This window comes from Xiphophorus couchianus, chromosome 4 (genome assembly GCF_001444195.1).
Source record: "Xiphophorus couchianus chromosome 4, X_couchianus-1.0, whole genome shotgun sequence".
NCBI classification, from domain to species: Eukaryota; Metazoa; Chordata; class Actinopteri; order Cyprinodontiformes; family Poeciliidae; genus Xiphophorus; species Xiphophorus couchianus.
In genome coordinates, this window is record NC_040231.1 from 3,445,283 (window position 1) to 3,466,209 (window position 20,927).

The 20,927-nt window shown below is 36.2% G+C and overlaps 1 protein-coding gene across 1 annotated transcript; it reads left to right on the forward strand.

The window, feature by feature from the left end:
- The first annotated feature begins 411 nt into the window (after positions 1-411).
- gch1 (GTP cyclohydrolase 1) lies at positions 412-17,775 on the forward strand. The gene is made up of 6 exons (XM_028015280.1): positions 412-912; positions 6,543-6,652; positions 10,612-10,667; positions 13,578-13,609; positions 13,900-13,984; positions 15,034-17,775. Exons 1-6 carry the CDS (start codon positions 555-557, stop codon positions 15,158-15,160), a joined length of 768 nt encoding a protein of 255 aa, XP_027871081.1. The 5' UTR covers positions 412-554; the 3' UTR covers positions 15,161-17,775.
- Positions 17,776-20,927: the final 3,152 nt, after the last annotated feature.

Here is a 20,927-nt window from a genome sequence, read left to right on the forward strand (position 1 = left end):
TTACCTGGCAACCCCAGCCTGTTACCGAGCAACTGTTTGTCAGGTTCTGAACGTGCATCAGAATTTTTGGGGAGAACAAATTCAAATTTGCTAGAAAAAAATCTTAAATTTTCTAGAATTTATTTTTAATTTTAGTTTGAAATACCAAAATATTTGCTTGAAACAATAAAATTTTGAGATTAAATTCCAACATTTACCTGAAAAAAAACAACAAAAAATTAGGTTTTAAAAGTTATAAAAATTGTTAGAAAAAAGATTTTTTCACTTTGAAACTAAAGTTTGTTCTTTTGTTTTTCTAAGAACCTTAGTGGTTATGAATGCGTTAGCTCCACCCCCTCCCAATCTCCTCAGCCAATAGGATCGCTCCCTGGATTATCCGGCCGTTATAAAGCCGGTGCTGAAGCTGAGCGGTTCACTTTCTCAGCTGAAACGCGCATCTGTTAAACTCCAGATCTGGTCCGGACCGGTTCGGCAGGTTCTGAACTCGCATCTGGCTAAAAAAAAATAAAGAAAATAAAGAAACTGGTTCAACGGGCGGATCTTAAGGAAGCGGGATGGAGCACTCAAAGAAGACGATGTACGGCTCGGGAGACAGGAGGGACGCCTCCGCGGACGGCGGCGCCGTCCTCAACGGACACTTTGACGGGATGGTGAAACGGCCGGCGGTCGCCTCGCCGGCGGCGGAGCCCGGCGCCCACCGGGCGACCAGCTCGGTGATGGAGAGCTGGAAGGAGGAGCGGACCCGGAGTCTGGAGGATAACGAGATGAGCCTGCCGTCGCTGGCCGCTGCCTACACCACCATCCTGCGGGGGCTCGGAGAGGATCCGCAGCGGCAGGGGCTCCTGAAGACTCCCTGGAGGGCCGCCACCGCCATGCAGTTCTTCACCAAGGGATACCAGGAGAAAATTATCGGTGAGTTTGTTTTAAACCCCAGAGCTGCTCGGAGGAGCCCGGGTTTGTCCTGACAGGCAACAGGTGTGAAGCGGCTCTGAAAAACTCTCTTCAACTAACTAAATAATCACTTAGTTTATGAAATACTTCATAATTTGGCCATTTTTATTTTCCACGATTACTTATTGACCCATTTAGTGTTTGTGAGCAGAGATAGATGGAAGAGCGTTGAGCCAAAAAGTGATCGAGCGCGGTATGGCATGCCGTTGTAACATAAAATCGACTGCACTTCAGGTGTAAATTGATTTATGGCTGCGGCAAACCGTTTGGACATATAATTGACTTCACATATCTTAAATTGATTTATGACTTGACAACTTAGTTATACAAGACATCTCTAATTATACTTTGACTACTCTAAATGACGTCAGATTTACCATTGATTTATATGGATGTATGGCAGGCCGATTTAACATATAATCGGTTTCACTGCACTTGCAATCCATAAGATATCTGAAATAGCGTTATGACTAGACTTATTAGTAAGTTAAGATACCTCTAATTATATTTTGACTTGACAAAATACCTTTTTGAGAGATCTTCATTTATTCTGACTACGATAAATGATGTCATAATTACCACTGACTTGTACGAGACTTCAATTCAAAATATCTGAAATATATGTTTCAAAAATATACCATTAAATTATGACTAGTCATAAAGTAAATTTAAGATGTCACTTTTTGTTCTGTCTAGTCATAATTGTAATTAAATTTATCTTAAATGTATTTTCAGACAGAAGATTCAGAGATTAGACAAGAGCAAATTAAATTCTAGTTACCTTAAAATAAAATTAAGATTGCTTTCAGTGTGAATCTGCCAGGGATGTGGCTTTAATTCAGTTAATAAGAATTTAATAAAATATAATGGACGTTGACCTATGAGAGACTTTCCCCTGAATCAATTAAACGGTTGTTTGATTTAGGGGAAAAGCCTCTGAGCCATATTACACTAAACAAACTGGTCTGCTGAAACCCATCAGCGCAGCCCTGAGTTTCTGTTGTTCGGGCTGATTTAAATGTACCCACTATGCATTATGCATTTCTGTTTTGTGATTGCTGCATTACAATAAATTCCTGTTAAGTCTTGTGAAATAACAACAAAACTTGAGCAAAAGTCTAAGTTCTTAATCAGATTAGATGAACATTCAACCTAAATCCACCCTCTGCTCCATAATTACATGCTTAGTTTTGTTTTTTGTGTTGTAATTCTTTTCCAGCTCTATTAAAACCACTGAACTCAAAGGTTAAAGGAAAACAATATCAGATTTTTACCACTCAAATATCTCAGGCGACTGAGTTACAAATGTTGGCATGAGTGAGACGCAGTAAGATCCAGACTCCTGGGCTGTTTTCACACCTGATAATCTGGTAGATTCCCTTCGATCCCTGAACAAAATTGCAACATTTGTTACATTTTCAGCTGCTGCGCTTCGCAAACAAACCAAACATTTTGAAAAACCTGTTCCCCTCCTCGCCTGTGGGGGCGCTGCACCAAGAACCACTGAAGAAGACATTAACCTCAACTTTCTTCTTCACGAAATGTAAACAAAAATGGAGCCGTGTCAGATTTTAGCGGTTGTAGCATTTTTATTTTGTCTTTGGAAAAAGATCATGAGACATTTCTCCCATTAGCGCTAGACTAGTGCGTTTGTTTAGCTTAATTTACCCAGAATTCCCTGCGCTGTAGTCCGTTTTCATCAATATTAGTAAATTCTTGACTTAGAACAAGCTCCTATGTCTTGATTAAAATCTACTTGTAAGTTAGTTTCACATGATTTCAAGTGTACTAAGATATTTGCAGTAGGAACTGGACCAAAAATCGTGGTAATATTTTGTGTTTTTGCAGTGTAGCAGGCCGGGGTTGTTGGGTCCAACTGGGAGGATTTCTCGGCGCTCTACGGAGTGGCTAGAGTTGGGGATCTGCCCCCTCACAGCCCCATCTGGACGTAGTTTTGCCGTCATGGGTGGGGGGTTGCTGTGTGTTTAGAAGCTATAAAGAAAGGAATGCGTTGGGTGGAAACATGCGCTGCAAGAAAAGCAGGTGATTCTTATTTTTCCTGTCTCGTTTCACCTGAAAGCACCTTGCCTGAAGCGGCTCTTGGACGGGTCAGAAGGTGATGCAGATAATGATGGTTGCATTTGTCCGCTGTCATCAAGATGGAGGTGGTGCGCCTCCTTCCTGCTGATAGGCTGCAGCTGGAGCCTCCCCTCCCCTTGTTGGGAGGTAATGAACAACTGAAAACACGCAGAGATGTTTCTGAAGATTACGTAAAAGTGTCACGTTGTTTAGCTGGAGTATTCAGATGTTTGTTCATATGCATGTGCAGGTCAAAGGTTAAGTCCTTCTGTTGTCGGCTGCAGGAATTAAAGAGGAAAATTCAGCTAAAATATAAAAATACACTTATAAATAAAGAATATTCTAAATGTAAAATATTAATAAATTGCTCTGGATTTTACCAGATTAATGGGGTTTAATACGTTTCCTGACAAAGTTTTCTGATTTTTATTGGTGAGAAATTTTGAAGAACGTTTCTTTTACTTCAGAATTTATATTTATGATCCTTCACTGCTAAAACATAAAATCTTACCAAGTATTTTTGTCTAATTTCAGGTGAAAATATTTTAGTTTTACCTTATTTCAAGCAAACTAACTTACAAGTACCTTTTCAGCAAGACATTTGAGCTTGTTTTAACTCAATAATTCCTTTAATATTTATTTTAAAAAGTGGAAAATTATTTCACTTATAAAATTGGACAAATTTATTATTAGTGAAATAATCTGCTGGTGGAACTAGTTCTTTTTCAGCAACATTAAGGATTTATTCACTTAAAACAAGCTCTTACATGTTACCTAAAGTTATTTGTAAGTTAGTTTTCTTATGCACTTAAACATTTGAACTAGAAACCTCATCAAAAATAGTTACCAATATTTTGGTTTTTTACAGTGTTTTGTTTATCATGTAAAATCCTAATAAAATGCATTTTGTTTGGTTTAATTTTAAAATCCAAGATGTTTTTGATTTGTAGAATATTCATCAAAAATAAAAATAATGAAGCAATAAATAAAAGGGGTTTCCCTCATTTCCACTAACACACTAAAAAGAATAAATAAACATCTTTAACTCTTATTTATATGGTTGTTTTTCATATTTATTTAAAATGAGTGATTAATGAAAAGTAAGATGCTTGTTCACAATAAGAACTTTAACATATGTTATGTTTGGACTCGCTGCCCTTCTCTGAAACAAATTTAGACCCAAGCAGACACTTCCTTGATTGGGTTACACCATTGATAAAAATCTGAGTCAGAAAAGGAAGCACATAAAACCCGACGCATTTCGCTGTTGGACGGGAATGAATGGGTAATTGTTGCGGCTCCGTTCAGATGGTGTCTGTCTGCTTGTGTGCAGAGATGATGGCTGATTGTGAGTAACGCTCCCATTACCCGATAAACACCTTTTCTTTCCGTCACAAACCTGACTGACGCCACTTCAGATTCATTTATCTAGCCATCATTGACCCGACGTCGTTTCCCCAGAGGACGCGAATCTGACTGAGACGCAACTTTCACCAACGAGTTAAAGACAAATAGTGCAGCAGATAATTTAATATTAATCTTTCATGTTAATACAAGATCATAACTTGGTACATATGTTCCCAGAGCCTTACTTTTGGGGGAAAAAACCCTTATCTACTGAAAAATTAAAGATGGTGGGCATTTTTCAAGATGGCTACCATGGTTGTCACAAAAAAATTATTTTTGCATTAAAATTATCAATGTAAATGTGTTTGGTGTCAAATCATAATCTACATATTTTGATCAATAGAAATTTAATTTTCTTGAGCTTGTGTTTCATTTGTCTGGTAGACATTTTCCAAGATGGCCGCCATGCTTGTAATAGATTATATATGTCTGCAGGTGAATAGGCACAACTAGCCAAAACGTTAGCTTCACTAACCACTAATTTCCTAAACAACTATCTTAGTTATGCTAATGCTAAACTGCTAAGCACATAAAAAATAAGCAGAAGTTAGCGTTGAACTGCTAAACACATAAAAAAATTAGCATGAGGCTAACACTAAAGAGCTAAGCTTTTTAGCGGACACCAACACAAAACATACAAAAAATAGCAGAAGCTAACGCTACACTGCTGAACACATAAAAATTAGCACTAAACATTAAAAAGTAGCAGATGCTAATACTAAACAATTTTTTGTGCTAAACACAAAAGAATTCATGGAAGCTAGCGCTAACCATTAAGGCAGCTGTCCCTCAGTATCTGTGTCATATTTTCATTTCCTTCCCGTTGACTGGAGTAAAACTCTGGAACGATAAAGTCCTCAGTTCCAGTGTTTCCATCTGGTTTTGCTGCAAATTATTATTTTTAAAGTTTTATGAATAGGATGACCAGAGTCCAAATGTATGGTGAGACATAAAGTTCATCCAAGTCAGGGAAATGGGAAAGATTTTATGCCAATATTTAGTTTTTAAAAACTGTAACACGGCATCCATCTTGAAAAATTGCAGTCTTCCTGAAATTGAAGTGCAAAATAAAAAAAAATCCAACCTGAGGAGTTAGCGTGCAAGTTTTTATGCTTGTTTTCACAGTTGAAATATTTTGACAGTCACAGTAAATTAGAGATGTAGCAAACCGGAACACCAACCCAGAGATTTAAGCCTAACCTGCCTGTAACTCACCACATCTACGTGACAAAAACTAAGTTGAGACTCTAGAATCATTTTCTACTTTGATCAGTTCTGACCAGCAGAAACATGACAAAAAGATAAAAACAAGAGCAGGATTATCTGATATTCTAAAGTCATAAATGTATTTAAACCCAATGAAATTCTTATTTCTTTTATTTGTATATTTTATTTTTTCAGTTATTCAGCAGAGATTTTAAATGAAAAGGCAAAAGCAAAGGATGTGGATTAGCAGTTTTTACTAACAGGTGAGAACATTTAATTGTGAAATATTGTCTCTGCTGCCCACATATTGAGCTCTTGGCATACAGCAACAGTCTTCTGTCAGAGGCCTCTTCAGAGTTTTGGTAAAACTGACTGCTACTGGAGCTCCTTCCTGTCAGAACGGGGTGGGATTTAGCTAAATCGTGTAAATCCTCAGAGGAACAGGATAAAATAAGGTTTAGGAATTAAAATATATTACTGGGAAGTATGCTCAAATTATAATTAAACATTTAAATATAGACCTGTTTACCTACTGTGCTGTTTACACTCAGAGAAAAGCGTTGGAAACTAAAGCAACAAGTCGGTCTTCTGTTTGTCTGACTTCACCTTTTTCACTTCGCTCTGCCTCAAGCAGATATCCAGCCAGGAAATTAAAAAGTGCAGCGACGGTAGTGAGCGCCGCCAGTGTCGTCATGTACAGATAAAACTGTTATTGAACAAAAAAAACGCAATAAACCGGCGCCTGGAAGGTGAAAACGGAGCCTTAATTGGACACTGATGTCTGTCAGAGAGAATAAACAACCTGCTAACAGAACCTGGGCTGATTTTCACAAATATCAAAAACAAAACCAAAGCTGATTAAATGTTTTCCTGAAGTTTCGCTCCCTGTTTGTCCACAGATGTGCTGAACGACGCGATCTTTGACGAAGACCACGACGAGATGGTGATCGTCAAAGACATCGACATGTTCTCCATGTGCGAGCACCACCTGGTGCCCATCTTTGGCCGGGTGAGCGGACAGCGGACACTCCAAACAGAAACATCAGGTTCTGCCAGGTTAGAAGAGCCTTTCTCCAGCGGTAATTGGGTCAGAGACGGCGTACGCCAGAGTTCAAAGGGCAATTTATAAAGACAAAATAACCTGGCAGTCATGTTTTCTGATCTGTAGGAGGAAGCTGGAGTACCCAGAGAGAACCCACTCATGTACAGGGAGAGCCTCAAACTCCATTTAGTGGAGATTGAAACCCGTGATCTGATTTTTGAAAACCAACAGTGCTACAAACCGTCCCATTGAGCCAAAACTCTTCAAAATGGGAAAGGCAAGAAAATATGGCATAAGGCAGGATGTCTGTTAGTGTTTAGTCAGGAAATGGACTTTCCTTCATAAATTTCTTTGAAACCCCAGCACATTTCGAATAAAATCTGCTCTGTCACACAGGCTAATGTTCCAAACCGTCAGAAAGAGCCATACTTGTTTTGGTGACGTTGATTTAAAGTGGTTTGGGTTGGGTAGGACACTACATGCGTGAACCGCAAGGAATAGTTAAAACATTAAAGGGGAGCTAAATTAAAATTCCCATTTCATACGTCTTAGTATTCCAGATTTGGGTCTGAGCTGAAAGAAAAGCAGCTTAAAAAACACCCAGCCGTTTTCTAACAATTAGTTAATGTTGTTTGATGTCTGGAAAATGTTTTTAAAACCTCCCGATAAGTCACATTCCACAGGGACTGCCGTTGCTTAGCAACCCCAGCAAAGCCCAACCCTGTTACCTAGCAACCCAAACTGAGCTCCAGCATGTTTGGTCAGCTGGTTTTACTGCTTTATGTGCTGTACAATGGCTGCTGGAAAAGACAAGTGTCTAGTTGATGATTTCCTATCCAGAAACCAGTTGATGCATTCTTATTGGTTGTGCAGGAGGCTCCACTTCTACTTTTCAAAGTTGTATGGTTGTATAATTGCTCATCTGTTTGCAGCCATTTTCTCGTGCGAGTGTAAACGTTGGGTTGGGGGGCGTGGCCAGAAGCAGCTAATTTGGATTTAAAGTGACTTGACGCCCTAAAACGGCTCATTTTCAAAGGAGCAGAATAAAATCTCATTATGAATGATTTTGTGCAAAAATGGAAGAATAATAGTTCCCCTTTAAAACATGGAGGTCTGAGTGTCACTCTGGCTCCATGAATGGAAGCTGAGTTAGCGAGCTTTACTTTAGGTGTAGAACAGAAAATCTTTGTCTCAAACAGAAACATCTGAGCAGATGCTAATCTTAACCCAACTCTGTTTGTCTGGAGGCCGTCGGTCTGAGCAGCACAGAACATGAGAAACAATCAGATTAGCTGAGATCTGTTTATCTTCAGCCTTCACATCATTACCGTCCACTAAAGCCTGGCGAAGCGCCTCATCCTCCGCTTCTTTCTGCTTTCCATCCCTCCATCTTCACCTGCTGCTCACAACAATGGCCGACTGCAGCTGATCCTTTTCTTTCCACTGCTGTCAATGGGATCTGGTGACAGCTGGGAAGCACATAAACACACGTTTGTTCAAGTCTATAAAGCTCCTCATCCGTCACCCCATCATCATCATCATCACCATCAGCCGCCGCCGCCGGGTGTTTTTAGCCGTTTCAGGCGTTTATTGCAGGTCGTCTTTTGTTTGCAGTCAGCAAAGACACTTTATCACCTGTTCTGGGAAAACTGACGTAAAATTACACAAAAAATAGATTAAAGATATGGAATTAGGCATTTAAGACAGCTAATTAGGATTATTGTAAATGGAAGGAAAAAAAAGTAAATTTCCTCAAAATATCTTAGAATTGTTTTAGGAAAAACAAAAACATTCCTGAGTTTGAGAAGTTGAAAATTTGCTAAAGATTTTTTTGATGTACACATTTTTCTGGAAAATTTGAGTTTGAACAGTCAAAGGATTTTACTTTTGAAACTCAGATTTCCAAATTATTTTCTAGAAATTTTTAAGAAGTTGAAAATCTGCTTGAAAAGACTCAGAAATTTTCACAAATTTTTCTAAGATTTATTTTAAAAATTCTGACTTTGAAAAGTTGCAAATTTACAAGAAAAACTCAAAAAATGTAGAAGTTGTTTTTCTAAAAAAATAAAAATCTTTTGAAACTCAAAAAATATTTTTAGAAAAAAAACAAGAAATCTTTTGAGATTCTCAAAATTAAAAAAAAATTCTAGCACAATTCCAAGATTATAAACTCAAATTCAAATTCCAGAGTTTTTTGGCTGAATTTTCCTCTTTTTTTGTTTTGTTTACTACCTGCAATGGTTACTGTTGTTTTTGTTTTCCCTGTTGGCATTTTGCGAACTTTGGAAACATTACTGCTTCCCCTGAATTAATTTTTCCAGATAAATTCAAAAGCGTTAATTTACCCAGCTGTTTTTGGAGTATTAGGTTGAATAAGGTTTGACATTTCTGCTGAAGTTTTGAATATCAACTGATAATTCTTCATAAAGTTAGACATTTATATTCATGCTTTTATTTTGAAGACTGTCCATTTCCTGTCCTCACATTCTCTTTTAAATAAACCGTATTGAGAAAATGGCAAGTATAGAAAAAACAAATATCTGAATGAGATGTTCAGAAAAACTGTGGTTTTCTGTTCATCCTAAGTTTATTTCAACCTGATCCGACCTGAACGTGGCTGAAAAAGAGCCTCGTCATGTTTGTGAACATAAATAAACTGAGTGAAGTAGCACTTCGTTTGATGTTTATATCAGGCCTCTGCAGCTGAGCGGAGGGAGGAGAAGAAAGAAGTGGAAAAGAGAGATCGTTGCATGGTTTTCGCCGCTGCCCTTTCTCCTCTCAGTCAACAAATTGCTTCTGACATTTAAGTGAAGCTCGCTGGCATGTTTGTGTGTTTGGGAACCGGAGCCTGCGGCCGTGCACTCAGCGGCTCTCGTGCTGCCGACTCCGATTCTTTTGACTTTTCCACCTGATCTGGTCTCATCTGCAGCGATCATCGCCAATAACAGAACAAATTAACAATAATTCCTATGAAATAATGACCAAATTGTTTGTATTATTTTTTTACACATTTTACCTCTCAGTTCAGACGTGAACACAATGCTTAAGTTAATTTCCATGCTGAGAAATATTAAATTCCTTCTGAAGGATTTTTAAAATGCTCTGTGGTGGTTTCAGTCTGCCTGTAATTCAGAAATACAAATTATAAACCTGAAATTATGGACAAACTGGAGTAGACATCATTTTTGCTCCAGTTCTGACCAGCATTTTTTAATACTTTATATTTGCAGCCTCCTCCTTTAAAAAACATACTAGTAGTGAATGGCAGCAGCTAAAAGTCTCACTTTTCTACACATTTTCAGTCTCTTTCACTCCTGAATAGTTGAACAAAATTTGTCATTTAAAAATCTCAAATATTGGCAGCATTTACACTAACTTCTGCTCCAGTTCTGACCAGCATCTGTTGAAAGGAAACTTTATACTTTATATTCAGTTTAAACTGTAATTAAGTACAATTATCAACAAGCAACATTTTCAATTCAAAACCCTTTTTGTCATCCATTGCTGCTGTTTGCAGATGTCACTTGTGCGTCAGGTTTACGAGTGTACCAGAAACGTGCAAATATAAAAGTTCCACCCTTTATAAAAAATTAATTGCATTAACATTTTTACAATGTTAAAATCAAAATTATTGCAGTAATGTCTCAGCCCTACTTTATATTAACAAGCTGTTAGCGGTGAATGCAAGTAGCTAAAAGTCTCATTTTTTTATACTGTGTCTGAAAAAGCCTGGTGAGGCTGGAAACTGAACCAAAGTTTTCTGAATATTACATTTAAAGTTTATTTCACTCCTGGACTTTATTAAACAGTGATGAGGCAGAACGTGTCGCACGATAAGATTACTGCCTTATCCTGTTGTTCCACCGATGAGAGAGAAACTGGTGTCTTCAGGATTATGTGATGATTTACTGTTTCCTGCTGTGCAGGTTCACATCGGTTACCTCCCTAACAAACGGGTTCTGGGTCTGAGCAAGCTGGCCAGGTGAGTAAACCCGACATGATGGAGAATCTGAGCGTCTGCCTCAGTGCATTTAAGCTGATTATTAAAACATCAGATCCCACTGACCCCAATACCTTCAGGCTTATTGTGCTAACACCCCGTAACACACACACACACACACACACACATTTAGGGTTGCAACGCATGATTATTTTAGTAATTAACTATTGTATCAATTATTTTTGACGATTAATCAGTTAAAAATTGGCATATTTAAGCCTCTAATTTTTACACATATTTGAAATGCATTAAAAATTTATTTTTTGATTCGTAAATGGACAGAAAAAGTTGCTTAATAAATTTAGTGAAGCTAAAAATGGCACCTGAGTTCTGGATTCAACAACACAAAGAAGTTTTTTATCTTAAATGCAAAATATATATATTCTGTGTAGTTTTTGCTTAATTGCCACTATGACTGTGTTTCCCTTTTTAGTCTGAATACTCCAGTTAATGATTAATCAATTATTGAACTAATCATCAACAAATTTAGTAATTGATTAATCACAATTATTTGATTAATCATGTCAGGACTACACACATTGTAGAGAGAATTTATTGATCATGACTAACTTTGTAAATTGTTCACGTTTAAAAAAGAAAATTCTATAATTTTTTTCAGTCGAATGTGGGATAATATTCTTTCCATCCAACTGTTTTTGTTTTCTTTTTTCCCTCTTACTGTTTGGTTTTTTCAGATTTCATATTTTCACTAAAGAAATTTGACCCATGACATAAAAGTGACGTTTACTACATTTTCATTTGTTTCAACTTTTGGAAAAGTTAAAACAAATGACGTAAGAAGTTCCAAAGAAACTTATTTTAAAAACCGTTCCGGATGCCTAAAAGCTGTGGATAATTAAAAGAAACAGAATAGAAATTGAAAATAAGGGGAAAAAATTTTTATGTCAATTTTCTAATAATTACTGAGTCTGTAAGTAATAAATTTAATTAAATTGAGGTAAGGGGTCGGATTAAAAGGTTCACTTCAAACTGAGAAAAGTAGTTAATATTTTGTTCTTGGTTGTCTGTGGTCATATTTTGTCGGCGTACTGGCTGCTTGGTTTTGCATTTAGAATCTGGTTAAAATAAATAAAATAAAACTTGAACAGTCTAAAGGGTTCCAGCAGACTACTTTACAAATAAAAGATTTCGAAGCTAACAACGTGTCTGTGCTGTCCGCCATTTTGTCCAGGAAAACATAGTTGCTGTTCATTCATTTTGCCCAGTACTCCCCCCCCCCCAATAAAAAAACAAAAACAAAAAACTGATGATTAAAGAAATAAAAGAAGATCCTCCTTCCTGTTGAGCTCTGTTGGGTTCGGTCTTGTGGCATTTACGTGGAGGTCTGTGAGGTCCAGGTTGTCCAAAGTTCGCCGCTCACGGAGAAGAGCAGCAGGTTGAAAGTGAAGTTCGGGTCGATTTTCCCCAGGATGCTTAGCGACGCCAAATGGATTCATGACGTCACTGAAGAAGAACGATCCGACGCCGATATGGACCTTCACCATGAGGACAGTCACTTCTAGTTCCGCACCGTCCGGTTACAAGCTTAAAAACATCCGACTTTATGCACATAATTATCCATTGATTAATGGTTAATTGATAAGCATCCATTTTCTGAAAATGGCCGACGGTCTTTCCATAACATAAAGGGCTAACATTTTTACAATAAAAGCGTTTATTTTTAACATTATTGGTGTCCGGCGGTCCTCATGTAACGTCACACTTGTGAACTTTCTAACTGACCAGGTTGTTTCTATCAGGACAATAAACGAGCAACAACCTTAAAACTGGCTCTGGCCTCGTTCTTATCCAACTTATAAACAATATAAGTACACTACAACTACTACTCACTACAACTACTACTCACTACAACTACTACTCACTACAACTACTACTCACTACAACTACTACTACTCACTACAACTACTACTCAATCAGTTTTTGAGTATTCTAACCAAATCAATCAATTTCGTTTATTTGTGTAGCACATTTCAGCACCAAGGCGTACAAAGTTATTAAGAAAACAGCAGGCAGTCAACAAACATTACATTTTAAGTGCCATCACCAAAACCACACATCAAATATTTGGGTCAGTGTTTCATTTCTTGTGGTTCAAAATCAGTTTTTAACCAAGAATACTGTGTAATACTAAGATAAATATCAGTAATCTTTTCTGTAGTACTTGCTGTGAAACTAGCAAAATTAGCTTAATGATTGCTCTGGTAGCTTTTATTAAAAAATGGTTTCCTCACATTATTAAACTTATACGTATTTAAGTTGCTCAAAACTTAATTAGCTTGTCCAGTGTTAATATTTCAGAACAGAACCGCATAAAGTGCAGTTTGAATCCCACACCGGACTCTGTTTAGACCGTTTCTCTTTCCTGTCCAGCGGCGCCCCCTGCTGGGTGGCGGCAAAACTACAACAGTATAAAATTGTCTAAGCAGATGCTATTAGTTAATTGATTGGAACTCATTTTAATCTAATAAACCATTAATCAACAATTGATTGTAATTGAATTAATTGTTTGCATCACTACATAAAACTGAATTTTACGATTTAAATTTTTATTAATTTTGTCCAGGATTTTAACTTTAAAAACTGGACAAAAAATAAATAAATAAAAAAATTTAAGCAGATTTTCAGAGAGAGATTATTCAATATTCAAACAGAATGTTAAAAGTCTTTTTTCATCCTCTCCTAAAACCGTGAAATATAAACAAAATATTTTTTTTAAACTTTAAAATATTCTTTGACGTTTTTGTGGCTGTACTAAATGTTTAGGTGTATAAATATGATGTAAATAAAAATCAACCTTTCATCATCACCGATTTCTCGGTTATAGTTGAATTAATCAAATGATTTTTGACCTTCTTTCTTTTTTCTTCTTAGGATTGTTGAAATCTACAGCCGTCGACTACAAGGTGCTTTTATTTAAATGTTTAACTAACTGTTATTTTGTAAACATCTCTAAATTTATTTTGAGCTGTTTTAAGACTTTCAAACTAATAAAATGAATAGTTATTTCATTACTTATTAATTACTTACAAGCATTATTTATAATAATACTAGTCTATTGTGTTGTGGTCTGTGTTAACTGATTAATCAGTTGTTTTTTTTTTAAAAGGCACATTTGTAGATTTTTCATTTACCAAACTTGAGATTCTGTTATCCTTGATCTGTTTGTTTCTCCGTTTGTCTCTTGCTTCCCCAGTTCAGGAGAGGTTGACCAAACAGATTGCCGTTGCCATCACCGAGGCCCTGCAACCCACCGGGGTCGGAGTCGTTGTCGAGGCAACGTATGTATCTCTCTTCCGACGCAGAAACTTTATTTATTTTGTCACGTTTAAACTATAATCTTCAACTTTATGTGATGGGCCAAACTGCAGCCTGCAGTTTGTATATACAGACACCAGAGGGAGCTCCTCTCCTTGCTTACTTGGATAATGAAGTCACATTAAAACCTGAGGATCTTTACAGTCAGAAGTCACAGCTAACTAGAACAAATTATTCTATAAACTTATGGAGAATTCTGCAGGTTGTTTTTGTTTCAGTAATCTCTGCTTGAAGTTGTAATTTTGCTTTAAAGAAAAACATCCGTCTCTTTCCAGCTGAAAGGTTGTAAAAACACAAAAACTTACCGTATTTTTGGTCTAGTTTTTTAGTGAAAATATCTTATTTTAAATGTAGTAACTTACAAATAACTTTTCATCAAGACATAGCTTATTGTTTCAAGTCAATAATTCCTACATATTGGAGAAAAGAAAGTTAGTTCCACAGACAAATTATTTCATTTATAACAATATAATTATTCCCATGTTATTAATTTATTATATTATGTTTGGCCGCCTCTCTAATTTCTCTTGTTTAAAATGTGAAGATTCAGATTCAGGTAGGTAATTATTTTAGTAATCGATTGTTATACCACTTTTCTGATTTCACGATTAATTGATTACTAAATTAGTTGAGATTATTCCAATAATGTCGTAATTAATAACAATTAATCATGATTAACCCTAGACTTAAGCAATAAGTCTAAGTAAGTCGATTAATCGATCATTAAATTAGTTGCCAATTATTTCAGTAATTGATTAATCACAATTAATATAATTAATCATTTCAGCCCTCGACTCAAATAATTAGCCTGTTTACTGCAGTTAGCGATTAAACGATTACTAAATTAGTTGATGATTATTTCAGTAATTGATTATGATTAACCGATTAATCGTTTCTGCGCCAGACTCACCGGCTGCGGCAGCCATCTTGGCCTGCATTGGCCTTTCTCCAGATTTAAATGTTGTTCTGTGTATTTCTTAACGTAACGGCGTCGTTCCACTCGTCTCTTCAGCCACATGTGTATGGTGATGCGAGGCGTCCAGAAGATGAACAGTAAAACCGTCACCAGCACCATGTTGGGAGTCTTTAGGGAAGACCCCAAAACCCGTGACGAGTTCCTGACCCTCATCCGAAGCTGAAGACGAAGAAGCTCTTCTTCCTCCGGTTACCTCCACCTGCTCGGCCCGCCTGCCGTGCCGCTGTGTGTGTGTGTGTGTGTTTCCGTCTCGCCGAAGTCAGTGAAAGGCGTTTACTCCTTGTTATTGTTCACTCTGTCGACCCGATGAGCTGGAGCGTTGCCTCAAGGCCGCCGACTGACCCGATTATTCTGACAGATTTTACCCTGCAGGTTTTTTAGGATGTTCACTGGCCACCAGACACCTGAGCTTTTCCTAAAAACTGGTCCTCAGAACAATTTTCTTGTAGCATAACTTATTTTTTGCATAATTTCAACATAATCTATTGCTACAATGTAGCTTATTTGTAGCTTTAAAACCTGGACATAGTTTGTAGCATGCTACATGCTAATTATGCTAACTAATTAACCACACTACATGCTAATTTAGTTCAATATTGACTGTACTGCTTGCTAATTATGTTAATTTTAATGAGCTTAATACTGTCCTACATGACAATTGAGGTACATGCTAGCTATGCTAATGTGAGCAATGCTACAAGAAAAGTATGCTGAAATTTTTACCATGGGGCCAATTTTTTTAAATTATTATTTCAATTGCTAAATATATTTTATTTGAAAAATTATAAGTTGTTGTCTCCTTGGACTAGACCCTTCTCCCTGGTGGTCATGGGGCCGCTTCTGTCAAAGCCCCCTCTGCCAGGGCTACAATGTAGCTTACCACCATCAGTGTATGAATGCATGTGTGTGTGTGTGTGTGGGTGTGTGAGAGAGTGACTGAATGTAGTGTTGAGCGCTTTCTAGTCCTCTGGACTAGATAAACATTGCACAAGTACAGGCCACTTACCATTTGTCTGAAATTTTGCACATGTATTTTCATCAACAAGAGTCGGATATCACATTTGTTTTTCTTTTTGGCCAAATTTAATTAATGGCTGCACCAATCTGGTTTTCAATGAACATAATAGGATGTCTTGGTCCTATTTACTTTCAAATTAAATGAAAAAAAAAGATTAACGAAAGATAAATACTTTGTGTTGTACCTTCAATTTTCCATTTTGCGATTTTATTTGTATTTTTATTTAAATGCTTCCCATCATTAAGATTTGACCCCACCACAAACATGTTCATCTGCATCGACTGCCTGAGTTAGCAAACCAAACTTAAACCATTCTTGAATTGTGGTCGAGGGCCACACAAAATCATCCCCAGGGTAGACAATGGCCCGCGAGCCACACATTGGACATCCCTGAATTAGGTAGATAAAAATAAAAATGTTGTCTTCTGTAAAAGATTAAATTATGATGACTTCCTAAAGGTGATCAGTGTAAATAATTCAGTTAAAATCTATTTTGCAATAATTTGTAATCTACCTTTGAAACGGTTCAACTTCAGCTGGTTACCTGCTAACTGTGCTACAAGCTAATTTCAATATCAGCGTCACAGCGTTTTCTCATTAATCTTTAAAATTCTACAATTAATGTTGAGACAAGCTGCCTAACCTCTGAAATGTCTGAGGTTTTATAATCCCCGGGGAGTTTTATTAAGGTTAAAAATCGCAGCAATTGTCTTCGGGTGTTAGCATTAGCACGTTCCGGCTGCTCCCATTGTTTTATGGTCTATTTTGACCGATTTGACGTACAGCGTTGCTAGGCTGTAAGTCTTTTTTGTACCACACAACCAGTTTCATATAGATAAAAAATATATATACTTGAGATTTTGACCGATAAAAAGAGCAAATTCACAAAAAGGAAGCCACGGCTTCTGTCTGTTATGTATTTAACGGTTTTGAAACGATTCTACTTCAGCTTGTTATAAGCTAACTGTGCTACATGCTAATTTCTAAATATAGCATCAGGACGCACTTGGGCCACAGTGATATCTAAATAAATATATGAAGTTATCCAAGATGGGATTTTAAAATTTTTTTAAAAATGTTATTCTGAGAAAAGCATTGTAATTTCCTGCCTATTTATATTTTTTTATTTTTACACATTAAATAGGCTACCATGGTTTACTAATACTCTGTGGTTCCCTTTTATTTCTTTACACTTTTTAAAACTCTTATCTAAACAAAAGCTGAATTGTTAGAACAAAAACAAATTTTAAAGTCAAGCTTGTAAAAGAAAAATATCTGAATCCTTGATGAAACCAATATTTCCCCTTGAAACATATATATTTTTTATTCCTTTGTGAGAAACTGCCTTTATCTGCCAACCAGCCTCTGGATTTAAACCAAAACAGATATTTTACGTCCATGAAAGGTTTATTAAATGCATTTGTATGTATGTGTGTTTTCTTCTCAGTTTCCATCCTGGTATTTGAACACTGTGAAGACAAGTTTGTTGTTTTGTAAGTTTGTTGTTTTGTGTCTGTACACACCAGTGCATCATGATGTCCGCTCTCTGGTTTTAATGGTGTAACTGGAAGATGAATGCTAAGAAGAAAAAAAAAACGCTTTAAGTGTTTCTGTGGCCTTGTTTATTTGTTGTGCTCATTTTAAAGACTTTTTAATCAAAGATAATAAAAGTATGTGACGGCAGAGAGTGTGTGTTTTAATATAAAAAATGTTATTCCTGATTTACATGTTAAGTTTGTGAAATAAATGACCGTTTACAACCGTTTGTTGTAAATGTAAGATTTTTGCTGTTGACACACAGGTGTTGTAAACGCACTGCTGCCCTCTTGCGGTCAAAAACAAAACCACAGCTGGACTGTTTTCTCCGATTTAAAGTTTTTAATGTGTTTTTATGTTTTTAATGAAGAGATATATTCTAATTTCCAAAGGATTTCATGAGCAAATGCATCAAGACGTTCTGAATGTTTCGTTACAAAATCAGACAAAAAACCACAACCAGAGGCGTTTTGTTTGTTTTTATATAAATTGGGGGCATGCCAAATCACAGCATTCTGGTACATCGCAGCAAAAGCACAAAACACATCAAAATAATTCAATTTTCACACCAGAAATATGTGTGAAGACAACAAGGATTCAACAGGTACCAACCAGTTTAAGCAGCCGGGCTCACGTTCACGCTCATTTATTCAAACTTCTGTACGCATCTGGATTATTTTATTACAAAGATAATCAAAGAAATCTAAATCTGGAGGTTCAGTTTATGAAACTTAACCAGTTCTGTGAATATTCCGGTGCTAAAACTGCTGAAAGTAAGATTTATTATTGATGCAAGGAGTTTGCAAATTGATTAAACATTGGTTGGTTTAAAAATGATAAACTGCATCAAGTATGAATGAACTAATGTATTTTTTAGTTAAATCATATTAAGTTAAACATTTAGCAGATGCTAAAATACTGCAAACTCAAAAATGAAAACTATTTGGATTGAATCCAACATCAACATAATCATAAAAATAAACTGGATGTTTTTAAAAATGAAACTGGTTGTTTCTGAACGTGAACTCCACTCAGCTGTCATTCTCCCAAAGCCGAAACATAAAAATCGATACAAAACCATTTATTGCGTTTTGCTTTTTCATGATGTTGATGTGTCAAGTATAGAAAAAAGGCACTGCCATTTGTTATTCTAAATACAACTTCCCCAGTCATGTGCATGCATTTTAAAATATAAATACATTTTTTTAAATTGTCTTTTCATGTTCTAGATTTTTTTAAATTTTTCGCAACTTTTTATTATTAAACATACATTTAATTTTTTTTTTTTCAAATATAGAAGTAAGCCTGCAGTCAATACAGGACATCGGCTCTTTGATAAAATAAATCTAAATGAAATAAAGGGAGAACAGTCAAGCGGTAACGCTTTGTTACATATTTCCAAAAAAAAAACAACAAACAACCAAAAAAGAACAAAAAAGTCCTGGCATCTGAAAAAAACAAACAAACTGATTTGCAGACTCTATGAAAAAATAAAAAAAGCATACATAACTCAACGTAAAATACGATAAATGCTTTTGGAATAACAAAGCGTTAAATGCTAATACTGCGCGGAGCTGATTTGGTTTGATTTAACACAAATTACATCACTTTGTTGACACATCAAGTCTCTTTAAAAGGAGAACTTATGTTTTTCTCAAACATAAAATCCACCCGAAATATCTTTATTTCTCTTAAGCAGATTTCCAACTGAATGAAACACAATGCCACCAGGCAAAACGTGTTAATCCGCCGCAAAAATAGTCCTCCCAAAATGGCCGCTTGGTGGAAAACACCACCAGCCAGATTTCAGCTCGTATTAAACGTTTTCCTTCTACAAACACATTTCTGACTCCAGAACCAAACGAAGAGTTTGGATCTGGATAAACTTAAACAGAAATACAACTCAACAAAAGCAAACAAGAACAAAAAAATGATGATATATCTGAGATGTATGTATGGTCACCAGCCATAACACGTTAACACAGACGGTACTTAAATAATAAAACACAAGTTTTACCTCTGCAGGAAATACGGAAAACAAAAGGAAATAAATTATTATTTTCTACTCAAGTACTGAGCGATGCATGGCAGTGAAGCTGAGAGATTATATAGAGAAACAACGTTTAGAGTTTAATCTACTTCCTCTGGATCTGAAGGGAGTTTCTGAACACGCTGATGCAAATTTTCAGTCATTCAGGATGTAATCTTGAGAGTTTTAAATGAATATTTTCATGTAAAACATGAAAAACCAACATGGAAGAGCCTCAGATTTGATCTTTCTAACCCCTACACTGCAGCCTGGACTCGTCTCCTCAGGCAGTTTCACAGAAACCCGAACTTTGGGACTAAAGCTGAAACGATTAACCAGATTAATCATGATTAATCTTGATTTAGTGATCAACTAATTTGTTAATTGGAGTACAGAGATTGAAAAAAATGCAGTTTGCCACAAGAGCAACATTCTACGAGCATCAATTAAGCCAAAACTGTAAAAGAAAATTCTAAGCATTTTGCATTAAATAAGTGAAAAAATGTATTTATTTGTAAATCTTTTCTATATGATGGTATTGCATATTGCAAACAGAAAATAGAGTAAATTTCTGCCAAAAAATTCAGAAATCTTGCGATTGATCTCAGAAACTTTCTAGAAAAAAAAGAAAATGTTTTTTAAAAAATCTAAAATTGGGCGTGCCGTGGTGGCGTAGCGGTTAGCGCGACCCGTATTTGGAGGCCTTCAGTCCTCGACGCGGCCGTCGTGGGTTCAACTCCCGGACCCGACGATATTTGCCACATGTCTTCCTTTCCTGTCAGCCTACTGTCATATAAGGGACACTAGAGCCCACAAAAGACCCCTGGAGGGGTAAAAAAAATCTAAAATTTAAAATTTTTCAAACTCAAATTTCCAAATTTTTTCTTTAAAAATTCTGAGCTTTCTTCCCCCCATCTCTAATATCTGTCATAGTTTTACCCAAATCTCCTCTAGTCACATTTTTAGCTTCAACTGAATCAAATTCTGTAAAAAGGAAAAAAGAATCAACTAATAAGCACCATTTGATATCTAATTATTGATTGGTTAATAATAATCAACAGATCAGCCCATCACTGTATTGATTTTTTTATCTGATTAATCGTCAGAACAGAAGAAACCGTTTGGATGAAAGTCGAAACGTCTAAGAAACGTTCAGTGGTTTTCATTTAAAACTCTCAGGAGTTTCTGAATATTTTCAGCCTCTTAAAACAAATTAAAGGCTAAATAAAAGCTTTTGCTGTTTGTATAGATAGTTTGCAAATGTAGAACAATTTGCCGATTGTTCTACAAACAATTTAAAAATATTTTTATCTTTTAGTTTGCAGCAAACCAAAGTCCAAAAAATAC

Coding starts and splice junctions, on each gene's coding strand:
- gch1 (XM_028015280.1), top strand. CDS start 555: ATGGAGCACTCAAAGAAGACGATGTACGGCTCGGGAGACAGGAGGGAC. Junction 913..6,542: donor ATACCAGGAGAAAATTATCG/GTGAGTTTGTTT, acceptor GTTTGTCCACAG/ATGTGCTGAACGACGCGATC. Junction 13,610..13,899: donor CTACAGCCGTCGACTACAAG/GTGCTTTTATTT, acceptor TTGCTTCCCCAG/TTCAGGAGAGGTTGACCAAA.